Raw genomic sequence first — 17,220 nt, 5'->3', positions numbered from 1 at the left:
ACTACCTAATAAATGAAGAAATTAATAATTCATGAATTACAATAAATTATTATGTACTCTAATGATAGTGATATATATCACTATCAGCAGTAACATAGTTACTTTATAAATCAGTGATGCTTCTTCCAGACAGTTTTTAAAAAGAGAAGCTAATATGTAGTAGTACATTTCAATATCAAATGTGAATCAAAGTTAAGTAAATTATATTATTAATGGTAAAGCAAATATAATAATTTAAGTAGGTTTTTTTGTATATTTTTTAAATATTTTATTGTGAAGGAAAACGTGCAAAAAGTGTAATAAGCAACCTTTCTTGTAAGAATTTAAATGTTAAGGCAATTTCAAGGTTACTCTTTATTATTTATTATCTATAATATTGAAGACTGTGTTGTGAAGTTATTCTTTTTTCTTCCTAGAATTTAATTTTGAGTGCAGGTTCTCCAAATGCTGGAAAATCTTGATCTTAAGGCTACTAGCTGCATGTTTGGGATGTTTTATTATGTTTAATAAGACTTTTCTGTGTTGAAAAGTGATTATAATAAGCTATTGGCACAGACCTCTTTCCTTTTGTCTGAAATGACCTAACTTCTAGTTTTCAGTTTAGAAGGATAAAAATATAGTTCCAGTAATGTATTAATGTCTTATAACTGATTTTTTTCATATTTGTTTTTATTTGCCATTGGATGGAGGTGTTGCTTTCATTAAAAAATGTGTTGAGATTCTTTCAAGCTATTTATAGTTCATGCTAATTATCTTTTTATTGTTCTTGATTTCGTCTGAATAATTCAGTGTTTTTTTAACATTGTAGATGAAATAGATTTAGTAACATATATTACCTCTATTAATCTGATTTCTCTTTTTCATTATTTTCAGATTTTTGTCTTGTCCTTCTATTTTTGCATTTTATTTATGGTTGTTCAGTAGTAAAGTTGGGTATTGAAATTGTCATTTTTGAGAAGTGAGATGAAATTTCATGAAGAATTGTAATTATTACATTCTTGCCTCAACAAAAAGGACAATCTGCATAGTATTTTGATAAGGTGGAGGCAGTGGGCACATGTTTGTTTGACTGGGTTTCAATTTTCATCCATAGAACACCATTTTAAACTGGCTTTATGGTACAAGGTTGTCTGTTAGAATAAAATGTTTAGGACCATGAATAGTCCAAAAGTAATAACAAACAATGGTATTCAATGACTGTTGGAAATTTTTGTGATACCTGATCATGAAATAATAAAAAAACCTTTGACATGTATAGTAAGAATAACATCAGTATATTAAGATCAATTTCATGATTGTTTAAGTGCAGTCCTGAAACTATCCGGCTGTTGCGTGAGAAATGTCAGAATTTTCTCGTGCAGATTTGAATCTATTTATAGTGTCTGGAAAAGAAGCATTATCAGTAATTTGTCAAAATAATATAGTATATTGTCTGTTTCATTTCAAGTTCACTTTATTTTTCTTATTTCAGAAAAAAAATCACTTATATTAATTTTTGTCACGATAGATAAAATTTATATTTGGGTGTAATTTTTTTATACAAGATCAAGCTTAGTCACAGTGTGGTAATGGTACAGCTAATGAACAAACAGTACAGTGTTTTGGTTTAGGACATTTTTCTCTGGTGTCACAATCCTAGAAAATGATCCTCGGGGCCACCCTCAGACAACCATTAATGAGAAAGAACTGAAAGCCTTAGCTGAATCAGATACCTGCCAAACCATGAAAGAACTTTCCAACAAGCTTAATGTTCATTATTCAACAGTTTCCTGATATCTTGAAGCAATTGGTAAGGTGATAAACTCAGTAAATGTGTACCTCGCAAATTGACTGAAAGCCATCAAACAACGTGTTGAAATTTGTTCCTCACTCTTCACTTACAACAAAAATGATATATTTCTCCACAGAATTGTTGCCTGTGATGAAAAATGGTTGATTTGCAACAATGTATGGTGATCCGGATTGTGGGTTTGACTATAAAGAAGCACCAAAACATTGTCAAAACAAGTTCTTCTCCCTACGAAGCTCCCCTCGGTGTGGATTCCTGTACGTGGTGAGGGGACCTCCCAGGGAAGGTTCTGTTTTATCTGGTTAGCTTCTCTGGGATCTAAACATCCACCCACGTGTTTTCCGTGCGTGGCGACCCATGAAGGGGAGGAGAGGATCCTGGTGGTTGAGGGGTCCAACCCTAACACACCACTTTGGCCTCGAATTCCTGTAGACAGGCACCCTTTGGGTGGCCCCCCTTGGGTCAATCAACTGATCCACTTGGGCTAGAGTCAACCAAGTACCAGTGTTGGAAGTTCTCAATGGATGTTGTGGACATTGTGCCTGATGCTGGTGTTTGGGTATAGTGCTCACGAACCCCTGGCGTTGCTGCATTGTCCTTGCGTGACTTTGTAGTGCATCCCCTTGTAGGGCTCCATGGTGGGTGGGGTCAGTGGGTACAGAAATTTTTCTTTTTCTATGGATCCTCTAAAAAATTTAAATAAAATTGTAAAAAACAGTCAATGGGTAGCGACCACGCCTTGAATACTCAGAACAGCAATCTTCAACATCAGTAACACACATACCTCATTTTCTTATCTTACATTCTCTTTCGGAAAAACCTTTAGGGCAAATGTCCCCTTTTTTTATTCAAAAGGGACTAGAGGGACTTGCTGGCTCTCCAAAGTCAGTAAAGAAACTTCGATCTGGTGACATATTGGTTGAAACATCCACATCCCAACACAGTGAACTCCTCTTGATATCAAAGGCAATTGGGGATATACCTATTGAGGTTACACCCCATGCTACCTTGAATTCTTCACTAGGAGTTATTGTTGAAAGGGATTTGAAGAACGTTCCCGAGTTAGAGATTCTCGCTGGTCTCTCCACTCAAGGAGTTTCTGCAGTGAGGTGCATCTCCACTCGCAAAGATGGAGTTACAATGCCAACAAATACCCTCGTTTTAACATTTACTTCACCACGTGCACCTGCCACCATCAAGGCAGGTTATCTCATTTGCAGGGTTCGGCCATACATACCAAACCCTCTTCGATGTTTCCAATGTCAGAGATTCAGCCACGCAAAGACATCTTGTTGTGGTTCCCTGACATGTGCTTGTTGTGGAGGCAAGGACCACGATGCCTATGACTGTGACATGAACCCACATTGCGTAAACTGCAATGGTTCTCACCCCCTCTTACTTTCATTCTTGCCCAAAATGGTTGGAGGAAAAAGAGGTGCAGCGTTTGAAAACGACACACAACATTAGTGAGGCTAATGAGGCTCGGAAATTGCTGTCCACAACTCCATCTTGGACATATGCTGCTGCACTTCATTCCACAACTACAGTGGGAGTGCAGACAGATCTCTCTGTGCCTCCAAGAGAATCGTTTTCAAAACAAATGAAAAGCCTTTTGACCTCCGTGGTTAAAAAGGTTGATGAATCGACTTCCACACCCATCTCTGTTCCTCCCGTACCTTCTAACAAACCTCAAGATCCACGTCCTTCAGTTTCAAATACAAGCATTTCTTCTGATACATCTTTTTCTCCCACCACAAGAGACAAAACAATTATTCGTTCGCGTCCTCAGTCACTGGATTCCCCTTCCAATAACAAAAACCTGCCCACCCGACCCAGAGCAGGATCCATGGAGGTTGATAGACCTCCTCCGACTAAAGACAGTAAAGAAAAAAGACGTGGTCGTAAACCGAAGGGTTCTCTAGCCACTTCACCTACCCATTCTTAAAAATGGCCACCTTGATACAATGTAACTGTCGAGGTTTACGTTCTAATCTGGATGATATCAAAACGCTGATTGCTTCCTACCATCCTATTTGTCTTTCTTTACAAGAAACATTTCTCAAAACTGCTGATACTGTCCCCATTCGGCAGTTTTCTCTGTACAGAAATGACAGGTTGTGTGAGTACATGGAGGGGTGGCACTGTTGGTTGATCAACACGTGCCCACCCTGTCTTTGTCATTCAACACACCCTTGGAGGCTGTAGCCATCCGTGTTTCCTTGGGTCATACCATCACTGTTTGTTCTCTGTATCTGACCCCTGGAGAGACATATGATCAATCAGATCTTGATGCTCTCGTTGAACAATTGCCATCTCCATTTCTAATCCTAGGGGATTTTAATGGACATCATCCCCTCTGGGGAAGTGCTATTATTGATGGGAGGGGCCCGATCTCTAGAGCAGATGCTCTCTGATCACAATCTTTCTCTTTTCAATACTGGTTCTTCCACTTACTTTCATGCACCTAGTCAGATCTTTACCGCTATTGATCTCTCAGTTTGCTCCCCTTCATTATTCTCCCATTTTTCATGGAGGGTTGACAGTAATCCATTAGGCAGTGATCATTTTCCGATCCTTTTGAGAGAGACTGGCCGTGGTCGATGCCACCCTACCTGCGTGCCCCGGTGAATGCTGGATCAGGCAGACTGGTCCACTTTCACTGCTCTCGCAGAACTTGATCCTGCCATCATAAATCAGCCATCAATAGACGACTGTGTAGCAGCGGTAACTGACTGTATTACACATGCAGCTGCTCAGTGTATTCCTAAAACCTCAACACGTTTTCCACGATATCCTCGTCTGTGGTGGAATCCTGCTTGCCACTTAGCACGGAAGGCTCCAAAGCGGGCCTGGGATACTTTTCAGAGATATCCCACACTTTCAAACCGGTTGCTTTCCAACGGGCCCGTGCACATGCTAGGTGGGTAAGACGTCAAAGCCAGAAGGAATCTTGGATTAAGTTCACAACTAGCTTCCTGCTGCAGTGACTTTCAGTCACCTGTTGCAAATGGGCTGTATGTCGACGACTTTCACATCTCATGTCAGTCGTCAAACATGAGATATATTGAGCGGCAACTACAAACTGCCCTCAATCGTGTATGGAAGTGGACTCTGGCGAACGGCTTTAATTTCTCTCTCTCTAAAACCGTATGCATGCACTTTTGCCGTCGACGGGGTATTCACCCTGATCCTGAACTTCATATCGGTGAAGTTTTGCTGCTAGTGGTCCTGGAGACCAAGTTCTTGCGGCTTATCTTTGATCATAAACTGACCTTTATACCACACTTAAGGCAGCTTTGGGTCAAATGCACAAGAGCACTGAACATCCTCCGTGTCCTCTCTTCTACCAGTTAGGGGGTAGATCACTGTTCAATGTTAAAGGTATATCGTGCTCTTATTCGATCGAAACTCGACTATGGATCAATGGTCTATGGCTCTGCCAGACCCTCTGCCTTAAAGATGCTGGACCCCATTCATCACCAAGGACTTCGACTCTGCACTGGGGCTTTCCGTACCTCTCCAGTTCAAAGTATGTACATTGAATCTCATGAACCTTCTCTACACCTTCGCCGTTTGCAACTATCTTTACAATATACTTGAAACTTCATTCCTTACCAAAGCATCCCACCTGGAAATGTTTTTCTTTCCTCAGTGGGCAGTACTTTTCAGAACAGACGATCTGTCATTGCTCCGTTTGGCCTTCGTGATCCGGGCAATTGGATGAATTGGGTCTGTCCTTGGATAACATTGCAGATTCCACAGGTTGGCCCATCCCACCATGGCTTATTACAGCCCCCAAATGTGACCTTTCTTTCAGTCACCTAAAAAAGGCAGATACTCCAGATTGGAAGTACCGTCTTTTATTCAATGAATATCTTTCAAACAATCCTTCAGTTCCCATTTATACAGATGGTTCCAAATCAGGTAATTCAGTGGGCTTTGCTATGGGTCAGTAGTTGCGTGCAGAATCCCTTCTACAGCTTCTGTGTTCACTGCTGAACTGTATGTCATATCTCTTGCCCTGGATCATATTGCAGCTGAGCAGTACTCCAATTGCACTATTTATACTGATTCGCTTAGTTCTATATTTGCCTTGGAATCGCTACACGTTAGCTCACATCCTATTCTCACTGATATTCGAAACCGACTGGCCCATTTTTCATTAGCAGCTACTTGAATCCAGTTTTTCTGGATACCAGGCCATGTTGGTATTCGCGGCAACGAGCTTGCAGACATGGCAGCTAAATATGTCTGCTTCAGCACCATTACTCCTATGCCTATTCCGTACATGGACTATGGTGTTGTCTTCAAGGCTCGGCTCCGTGCCAGCTGGCAGTCCACTTGGAGTGAGCAACGTGACAACAAACTTTTTCAAATCAAACCCAAAATTGGACTTTGGCCATCTAGCTTCCGTAAAGTTCGAAGGAGGAACTTGTTCTCACTAGGCTACGCATTGGTCACAGTTTTTAACTCATCATTTTCTTTTATCTGGAACTGATGCACCAATGTGTAGTTTGTGTAACACTCAAATCACTATCAGCCACGTTTTACTTTCTTGCCATCATTACAATTCTCAAGGACGGCAATATTTTAAACATATTTTTTCCCAGGGTCAATCTGTAACATTGGACAGAGTTATTGGTGATGGTGACTCTGTCCACCTTGATAATGTTTTTAATTTTTTAATGGCCATTAATCTTTTAATCTCATTTAAGTGTTGCATATTTATTCATTACACCTTTTAATTGTGGTTCCTTTTTTACAGTTTTAATCTCTCTCCTTCAATTTGACATTGGACAATGGCCAGAACATTAAATAACTCGACACCAGGACTGGAAAGGCCAACTTCAGGTGACTAACGCTACTGTTTGAACTACTCGCTAGTCGTCCTGGCGAGTTGTTATTATACTTTGCTGCATATCATTTCACACTTTTACTACTTAACTTTTAGTACTGGCCATATTGACTCATAACCCGAACCAGGACTGGAAAGACCAACTTCAGGTGACTGACGGTGGTTTTTATACTTACCTGTTAGTCTTCCTGGTGGGTTATGATCATTACCATTCTGCTACAGGTAGTTCTTTACAACTTTGTTGACTGGATGTCAACATTGGTTTTTACGCCATTTTCTGTTTTAATTGCCGTTTTGCTTTTATCTTCAATTACTTTTACAAATTTTACTCCATTTACTTGACTTTTATCTTTTACTGGACATTTGGCTACTCATTATTACGATTTTATGGAGTGTCTTTAAAACTTTTATTCTTTTACATTTTGATAATAGCTGCTATGACACATAACCCGGAACAAGGACTGGAAAGGCCAACTTCAGGTGATTGACGGTGGTTCTTGAACTTACCTGTTAGTCTTTCTGGCGGGTTATGATCATTACCTTTTTGCTAGAGTAAATACCTTACAACTTCTTATAGTCTGCCTTCTATCTTAACATTGTAGACTAGGTGTCAACATTGGTTTTTTACTTTTTTGTTTTACCTTCATTTCCATTTGTGTCTATTACTACATTTATTTTATTTTATTTTTTTACTTTTTTACCGAATGTCTGGCGCAGATAGCCTCGCTGCTTTGTGCCATAAAACACTAAATCAATCAATCAATCAACCCTACGAAGCTAATGGTCAGAAGGTGTGATCCATTACTCATTCTTAATCCCAGAAGAAACAGTCAGAAATATTATTGTGATCTTGAAATTATGCTTCAAAAGTTGTCACAAAAACATCCAGTAATAATCAATCACAGTTGATCTATATTGCTTAATGACAATGCCCAGCCTCATACCTCATGAGTTACTGTCCAAAAACTAAACAGACTTGAGTATGAAACATTACCTTGTCCACCATATTCACCACATCTTTCCTGAATAGATTATCACTTTTTTTTAAACATTTGGAGATTTTTTTTAAAGAAAAAACGTTTGCAAACCAAAGGTCAATTGAAAGTGCCTTTTGAAGGTTTCATTGCATCAAAGGATGTCAAATTATTTAAAGATGGCATTTATAAACTTACAACTTGTTGGCAGAAGTGTATTGAATCTAAAGGAGCTTATTTTAATTAAATAAATTAAACAACAAAAAGATACACATTTCCCTTTTAAAAATCTGACATTTGATATGCAATAGCCTGATATATAAATCTAATTGATGAAAAGTTAATTTTCTTATCTCTTTATTACTAGCCTTCATTTTTTTTTCAGTATCAGTTTCTCATTACAATTACAAGCTGCTTTTGCAGTTTTTTACTTTTAACTTTTTTCAGTATTTATAAATTCTGTCAATTAAGAGCATAAAATGTCTGCACTATATTTGTAATAAAAATTGAAATGCATCACTGAATATTTAGAAAATGTGCCTAACATTCTAACTAAAATATACTAATTTCTTACTTTCTATTAACATTAGTATCATAGTTGTTTGAATTCCCTATTAAACAATGGAAATGGAATTAGATGACACTTTAGCAGATTTAAATCCTGTATGAATCAAATAAGTTTTAAAACTTCATATATTTGTACTACCTACTTTTTTATCTTTGATTGTAATAAATAATCTTATGTTCACATTGTGTATACATTTGTCTCTCTACCTTTTTTCATTAAGCCTTCCACAAGCAAGCTGCATCTAGAACCTGGTGCCCCTGGACGAGCCAAGAGTGAAGGATCCACATGGTTAGTGTTAGTTTTAATCTTATTACTTTTATACAAATAAGCTGTTTACAATGTTCAACTTTGTATTTTCGTTACCAGAGAATTCATTTTATCATATTTGGTCAAGAAATGTGATTAATTGTTATTTAATGGTTATGTATTGTAAAAGGGGGTAAATTATATTTCATTGTTCTAAAATTGTGCTGGCTTTTGTACTGTAAACATACACTAATTAAAAAGCCTAAAATAGCTATTTCAACTCTGGTAATCTCGCATCAGAAATACCGAAAAGCTTTTTCTTGTTGAGTTTCAATTCATACTGCCAGTAAAACATAACTAAAGTTTCTAAATGTCCTTTATGCTTTGTAGAACATTTCATCAGTTACTTTTAATCATCCACTGTCCCACCGTCTATTTAACTTGTGCAAGCATACATAAACTATCTTACATAAACTTTGTTTTCTTACCACAATTTAAATTTCCTCATGCTGTTAACTTCTCTACATGTAATTTCTGAAGCAACTATTTCTGTAAATTAGTTAGAATCTGTACTTATGCATGCGTCTATATAGCATGCAGGATAAATTTCTAGCTGCATTGGCAGCTCTAAAGGTTCAAAATAGTTGTGTCATTGAATACTGATATTCCTGGAAAGTACAACAATCATTTAGATGTTTAATATGCAAAACAATATTTGCTTTTGTTTGTAGTGAAGGATATTTTTCTCAGGTTCAGCTGGATTTGTAAGCTGCAGTGCTAGTCTTAGTCTTGATGGTATTTTTACCAGTTTTATTTCTCTTTCTCTCAAGCATATTATATATTTTCTCTATTAAATCTGTATCTCTTACAACTATCAGTGCTTGTATCATGTGAGATGATGTGCTCCTTAAGTTTTCATTTCTCACACATTCTTGTGATATTGATGTTAGATACTTTCCAAAACTAGTCCTGTTTTAATGCACTTCATATTCTTCTACTGTATGTTCTCAAGGTTGTGACTCTCTGAGTTTGATCCTTGGGAGTGAGAGACCTTCCACGAGGTATTGTCAGCTATCTGCCCAGCATGCTGTGGTTTGTCTTGTTTTGAGACATTCTTTTTCTGCACCATCATTAATCATTGTCATTCTTCTCATTAATTTAATCAAAATCACTTATTTTGTATCTCCATTACCTATGTATATCACTGCTAATTTTGTGTTATCATGTGGTTCATACTGTGTGTGACCTAGCATCAGTTTAAGTGAGATAAATTTTTAAGACTCACTCTTGATGACTTCTTCTTTCAGACTGCTAAAAATCATATCAGATATACACTTAACTACAGACTTTCCTTTGTGGTAGTTGTGTTCATCAGATTCTTACATTTTCTACTCATCATTCTAATATGACTTTCCCAGTATTTATTCAATTTTGAACCTTTTCCTTTCCTGGTATTTCCTCTCAGAATTTTATTATAGTTCTTTCTTTAAAGTTTTTGGTTTATGCTTATTACAGTTCAGCAGCAACTGGGCAATAGCCAACTAAACTTCTGTATCAGAGCCATGTATTCCTTTTTGTTTCTTGTAGGTATGGAAGATCAAGAAATGGTTACATACCAAGAGATTATTATATGGACAGGTACTATGAAGATTACAGACAAGATTCTTACTACCGATCTCGACCCTATTCGTCTCTGTATGACAGGCGTCCACCACCACCGCCCCCGCCACCACCTCATATGTCATACAGAGATGACCCCTATAGAGACTATAGAGATGAGACACATTGGACTTCACTGACTTCATCTCGAGATAGCTCGTACAGAAGATCTCTGCCGCCACCACCACCACCACCTCCTAGGGATGATCCATATCCTAGAAGGATACCACCTCCTCCACCTCTCGATGATGAAGATATGTACAATGGCCGTGTGTCATCAGATTATCTTTATTCAAGACGTTCTCCCACAGCCATGTTTTCATCTACCTACAGGTTGATTGTGGTTTTAAATTGAAAAAATTTAAGAAATGCATCAAAAATACGTGTACTGTTTTTTAATTGCTGCAATTACCAGAATTACTAGTTTTTTATATTGGTATTTTGAACACTATTTTGATGTGCAGTTCCCATGTACAGTAGTGAAAATTTGTGTTTAACTTAGTTGCCTTTGACTTATAGCAAAACTATACAATTAAAAGGTAAAAGTTTTATTCTTACCATAATTATGTAGATTAATGAGTAGAGGCCAATACATTTACACATGAGTTAGCTAATCTAACCATCAGTTATTCCCTTTATTATTAAATTGAAACCATTTTAATGGTTGAAGTGTTGATCATTTTAAGAATTTAAAGATTTTTACATTAAGTAATTTTTAATTGGTTATCTTTAAAACATTTGTTAAAATGTAGGAATGGGTTAAGACAGTAAGTCATTTTCAGTTACTGAGAAATAAAGAACAAATATTTCCTCTTTGAATGAACATTTTATTTTTTGTACAACCATAAAGTTAAATTAGAAAAATAAAAATTGTGTAAGTAATTATTTGTTTAGAATCTAGTTGAAATTATTGCATTAACACTAATTATTTTTCCTGTACATCCATAAGAGTTGTTATTGAAATATATGATAAAAAAATCATTATTTAAGCTTAAAGTAAATCATTTGTAGAATATGCTACCAAACTACTTTGAGGTAAGTACTAGCTAAATAGTTTAGAACAATTATTCTCAAACTTTTCTGTTCACCAATCACCTAAATTGTTTTTTGTTTAATGCACCTGATCAAATAAGATATACACAGTAAGCTACTGCTTTTTTTGTAATTAACCTTTTCTTAGCTCACACATTGAGAATTGGTGGTCTAGAATGTATGAGCAATTTCTAAACATATGTAAAATTTTAGAACCTCTTCAGTTTGTTACTAATACTTTAGATTCATTAGTGAAGAATTTTTACTGTGTGTATTTGTTTTATTCACTGACTACATATTTTTATATGCATTCACTGTCTTAACTTATAAATGCCTACTTTTCAATCTTTTTACTAAAGAGATGTAAATAACAAAAGTAAGAATAAAGCAAAACAAATTGACTTATCTTGGAGTTTCATAAAATACTTAGAAATAAAAAAAAAAGTCTGCTTTTATTTCTAGCTCCTCAAGTATTTGGTGAGAGAAGATATTGAAAAAATTTACTGCGAAAAAGGTAATGTATGACAATATTTCTATAACCAAATTAATGGTTATGTGTTTTGAAGTTTGAGGAACACTGTTTTGTACAACTAGTTGATATATACAGTGTATCCATAAGATATTGAATCACTTTCTTAATTGATTAGAATATGAACCATCAAATAAACAGTTACATTTTGCAGCATGAAGGTTTTTTCACTAGGTTAAGTTAGAGTATGTGTAGGACACTGTCTACAGGCTTGAGTATGTTATATTAAATATATCTTGAATATGCATATCAGCAAATCGTGATAATGACAGCCACTATGAAGTAATATTGGATTGGCATTATTAAAACTACACTTTGACATTGTTTGGATTTTTTAAGCACTGTAATTTCACTAAAAGTTGATAGTTTTTGGTATAAAGAGCCATTTCTATTGCAAAATATACACACACCTTGATCAAGAGTTTGAAGTTTTGTAGAGAAGAATATCTTTTATACACAGTGGCATTGGGAGAAGAAAAAAATGTGTATTAACCCTTTTGTGACAGGGTTGATATAAAATACACGAGTTTGTATACATATTTGCACATGTTAAATATTTATACTATAGCTTTTAATACACTATGTGCATCTTCACAAAATGTAGTATACTTTTAGTAATAATTCCAAGTCTTTTACACAAAAAATCAGGTTTTCAAATTAATTATGTTTAGTAAATGTTTGTTTGTGAAGATTATCAAATCTGTTTTGTTACTAGGCTAAGTGCAAAGTGATTTATCATGTTATGATTGAAAACCATTATTCATCCTAGAGATCTCGGATGTTATTTGTGTAATCTCTGATGCATCCTAAATACATTTCAAATGTTTGTTTTCAGTAACACTTTATATTTTATCTGTTATGTTTTCTACCATAACTATACAAGGTCTGTTAATTTGACCAGTCTTGTAACCACCATAAAAAATAAGGAAATTAATATAAAGTATGCTTTTTTTGTTCTAGTATGACTACAGATAATAAAATGAAAACATAAGTGTTTGGTCTAAATAGCTTAAATCTTGTAACATTATACATCTGTATATATTTATTATTTTTTTATTATATTGACCTTCCAGTCATGCCTGGCTTAGAATACAGAAGTTACAGTGGCATGGCATATGTGCACTCGCGTTACCACACCCAATACGACAGAAATGATATTTAGTCTGTACAAAGTGACCTGTTTTAGTGGACTAGTACTTTGTATAAGAGTCATATTTCAGTTATAATAACTTGTATATGTATATACATTATTACTATTTACAAACTAGTTTTTAAAGAAGTAAAGTAAACAATTATCTCTTCTTCGAGGATGTGAAATGAAATAATATTGTTTTAGGTTTTAAATATATATTTGAATAACTAAAAAAATTATAAATTGCTATATTGATACCATAGAATTTCATTATAATTTATCAACTCTAATAACTAAACTGTGCTTTGGTCTCAAATAATATAAAGTTTCAAGCAGGCTAAAGACACAACCTACCTCCTTGAAATTCTGTTTCAAAAGAATGAGATGGCATCCTTACACAGTAAAATGGCTGAGAAAGCCACTAGGGGGATATTCTAAGCGTTTGATTGGGTATTCACCTGTCATATACACAAGTAAGTGTATATAAAGGACTGTTTTCAAAAATGGAAAGAGGTGGGTGGGGAGCCATTGTGTTTGATTTGGTACATAATCAACGTTTCACCAAGTAGAAAAGATAGCAGGTTCTTGTTTTATATTCTAACTTACTAATATCAGTAATTTGTTTGTAATTCATACAAAATTATAGATTTTATATTTTGACATTACAAGCATCTAATTTGAACCAATACTGCATTTGGTATGCCATGTGACATACAAAAATTAGTGTTTAAGTGTTTTTGTTTTGTTTTTTTAAATTAAGAAACTTAATCATGTATAATACTAAAAGTTGAATTGTAATCTACAATTTGATACCAAAGTGCTTGACATAAATTCATAAAATTTTGAAAGCAACTCAACAAACATAATGACATGGGTTTTAACTCTTAGCAAAGGAGTTAGTTTGTAACAAGTCATATCCAGTCATGGCATTTTGTAACACTAGAGAACCTGTGGACATAAAGATCAGTGGCAAAAGCCATCCACATGTCTTAGATAACAGTATGCAACAAAATTAAGAAAAATATCTGTATAGAAAAGCATTGCAAGCTGCTTCCACTAAGTATCTCTTCAACTTTCACATATTTAAAGCAACTGGATAATGAAATGAGCAGCTATGTTATTCTGTAAGAAAACATACTAATCACAGCATCTACAGATTTCTACGTGATCATTGTTAAAATGGATGCTGGGAGACTGTTCATTACAACTTGACTTATGAGAAAACGTGAAGACAGTAGGGGTGTGCTTTTAAACATGACAGTCTTATGATGAAGCTGTTTACTGTACATATTATACTTTTATTGCATAGTTGTCAGACTATGACAGGATTTAGTAAGGCTCCAAAATAATTTTTATGTAACTACTCAACCTCTGTACTTATTAATAATGAAAATTATGATAATATCAGAAAAGTTGTCAGTAAAATATACTAATTATAATAATAGTTAAACTTTAATTATTTTGGGCTGTTATGCTTTGCAGGGAAGATGTAACAAGAAATGTTAAAAAATAAAAGGAGTGAAAGTGTTAACCTGAAAAGAATATTTCAGATTCCTTTGTGTGATTCCAAACTGTGGGGTGTGCCCCTTAGGGGAGGGGGACATGGCCTTTTGGCAGAGGAGCCCAAAAATGCCAACAAAAGAGTTGGAGACAATAATAATCTATCAAAACTATCACTTTACTCTCTTTTTTTTTTCTTTTTGATCTTTCATTTATTCACTCCTTACAAGTATTATTTTACTTTAAAAAGTTAGTTAAAAAAGGGTAAAGAAAATGTTGATATTTCTTTTTATTACTTGCAAAAATTACTTGTATGTGAAAGAGGGGGTGCAATAGAAACTTTGATATGATATTGGATTGTCAAGATTTAAAGTTTGAAAAACATTACCCTAGCAGAAGGATTAGCTGTTCACATTAATATTTTCTGTATCAAAGACATATTACATTTCAAGGAAGATTCACAAAGAATACTATTGGCAACCAATATTGAGAACAAATAAGAAAAGAATGTATATATTGCAGTTTTGTAGAGTTATTGTTTTAAATGTTGAATTTCTTCTTAATGTAATTTATAAATTAAATACATAACTAATCTTTTTTAGTACATCATTTTTTGTGTATTATCATATTCGAGATAACTTTGTCATTTTAGCCTAATTTTGCATCTTGCTTAGAAGTATAATCTGGTGACACAGTTACTCTGGTGTTAATTTGCATTACTACTTTAACGTTTCTAACTAAAGGACCTTTTATTTTCAATGAAACTTGACATTATTATTGTTGATTAAATCTTTGAATGTGCAACAAACCAATGAATAAGATTTGTTAGAATTTAGAATACTTCTGAATATTCAGTTAGATCTATTACTCTCAATACACACCTTGAAAATTGTAATTACAACTCTTATCAGTTAGAGCTTGTTTGTTTCACATTTTATTGTGCATCAGATTTGTTGTTTTAAATTAACTGATTTTTGAATTTGATTAACAAGTTTAACATGAGTTATTAAAAAAGTGTAAAAAGGTTTCCATGTGAAAGTGTACCTTTCATGAAGCTAACAAAAATGTATAGGACAATAAAAAGAGTATATTACAAAAGTGTACTACACAGAAGTGGAACCACACCAGGTCATGGGATTTCACAAGAGTACTGAAAGAATATTCATATTTGAATCATAATGGTTTTTCATCGTATTTGTGTTTTGAGTTACATCAGAATTTAGGGACGCATGCAACTGTTCCCTGATGTTAAAAATGTTACTTTAGTGTCATCTTTATAAACTCAAAACAACCGTGTGTGACTTTTGCAAAGACATAAACAATATCATTTTTTTACACAATTAAATCACTCCATCTCCAAACAAGTACAGTAAAGCACCCTCTGTTACATAGATAAGTCATCAGGGAGTTGTTTTGTATTATTTTAAAATAGCAAAAGTGTAAAATCACAAAGTGTAGTGTCTTTGTAGAGAGTTCTTGATAAACAAATTTAAATCATTGTTTTGTACCTTTCTTATGGGTTGTGAAAATATTGTGTATTGCTAGTTCAAAAAATGTTTTTACACTCATAGTTACAGCAAATATAATGAAAGAGAAGTCTAGAAGATAATTTTTCTTACTGCAGCACTTGTGTATCAACTCCAACTCTTATGTTATTTATCTAATGTTATATTTGTCTTATTTTTAGGTATTTCATATTAACTGATAATATATTAAAAAAATTTTGGACTATAAAATAAGTTTTATTTTGTCACTTATTCTGAATGTTATTAATGATAAGGATAATGAATGCTGTTAACAATTTAAATAATACCATATAGTCAGTCAAAAAAAGACTTACAATATATTCATTTTTATTTTTGTAGTGTCACCGCCTCAACTTCCATTATGAAGATTGTTCATTTGAAAATGTATGCTGACCATGTTGTCTTGTCATATGGGTATTGAAAATTACTGTAAAAGGAACCCGTCTCTGTGTCAACAACTGAAGTATCAGGATTGGTTGTATTTTTTGATAAAATTTTATCTGTTTTGCATTTAAAATAAATTTCAGTTTCACCATTGTTATTGTTTCTCATATTCAAGTACTGTACTTGTAGCCTGTTATTTTGTCTGTGAAAAACTTTGTTTTATTGTTGTTTATGTAGAGTATGACTTTTTGGTATCGCATTTTTTTTTTCCCCCAATTATGCCTTATTTTTGTAAATGATAATTGGTACAGTTTTAAAACTTGTATGAACAAGACTTCAGTAGTGCTTTTGTCTCAATAAAGCTCACTGTCCTGCTGTAGTAAGTGTTGTATTTTAATTACATTTTCTTTTTTTACTTCTTAACTTTAAGAATCTTGTGAGAAATGTTTGACATCATAAATTTGTAATGCACACTTTCACAAATGAAAATCATTATAAATTTATAATCCGTGATGATGAGAAAACCCACTTGTAGAGAAAATTATATATTTAAAAACGGTTAACATGACGATGACCAAAGATGGTCAAAACGTTGTTCGCTCCTCTAGTGCTTTCTCTACCCATACCAGCCGTTTTTAAACATATAACATTATAAACTAAGCTTAGTAACTCTCAAATTTGGGAATTTTTATGTGTTGTAAAACCTCAAAGTTACCATTCCATGACAAGTTATTCAAGTGAAGAGAACAATGATCTCAATTTATATAAAATCATTTGACCGATATATTTGTTTTGTGGCTTCATTTGTTTAACTGTATAATGTTGAAACAAAGAAATAAATACGTCATTGTATCAATTGTGCCCAAGCTAGAATTACCACTTAAATACATTCTTTTAAAATATATATGCACCAAATATTTAATGGTTCAAGGCTATGCTGATTAAAGGATCTCTAATAATACAGGTAATTCATGCAAAAAATGTTAACACTAATACTACAGTAATATTGTAATTTATCCCATTAAT

At 34.1% G+C, this 17,220-nt stretch overlaps 1 protein-coding gene across 4 annotated transcripts in view; it reads left to right on the top strand.

Annotated features, from left to right (window-relative positions):
* The window catches only part of LOC143229819 (uncharacterized), a 41,723-nt gene extending 25,150 nt beyond the window's left edge, over window positions 1-16,573 (top strand). For all 4 annotated transcript variants that reach the window (XM_076462628.1, XM_076462626.1, XM_076462627.1 and 1 more), the window contains 4 exons: window positions 8,407-8,474; window positions 10,020-10,424; window positions 11,586-11,637; window positions 16,150-16,573. In XM_076462628.1, coding sequence (XP_076318743.1) covers window positions 8,407-8,474; window positions 10,020-10,424; window positions 11,586-11,604 — 492 coding nt within the window. In that variant the 3' untranslated portion in view covers window positions 11,605-11,637; window positions 16,150-16,573. The remainder of the gene's footprint in view (window positions 1-8,406; window positions 8,475-10,019; window positions 10,425-11,585; window positions 11,638-16,149) is intronic.
* The last annotated feature ends 647 nt before the right edge of the window (window positions 16,574-17,220 follow it).

This window comes from Tachypleus tridentatus, chromosome 10 (assembly GCF_004210375.1).
Source record: "Tachypleus tridentatus isolate NWPU-2018 chromosome 10, ASM421037v1, whole genome shotgun sequence".
NCBI classification, from domain to species: Eukaryota; Metazoa; Arthropoda; class Merostomata; order Xiphosura; family Limulidae; genus Tachypleus; species Tachypleus tridentatus.
Note: the sequence above shows the minus strand (reverse complement) of the source record. Positions and strands in the feature narration are given on the sequence as shown.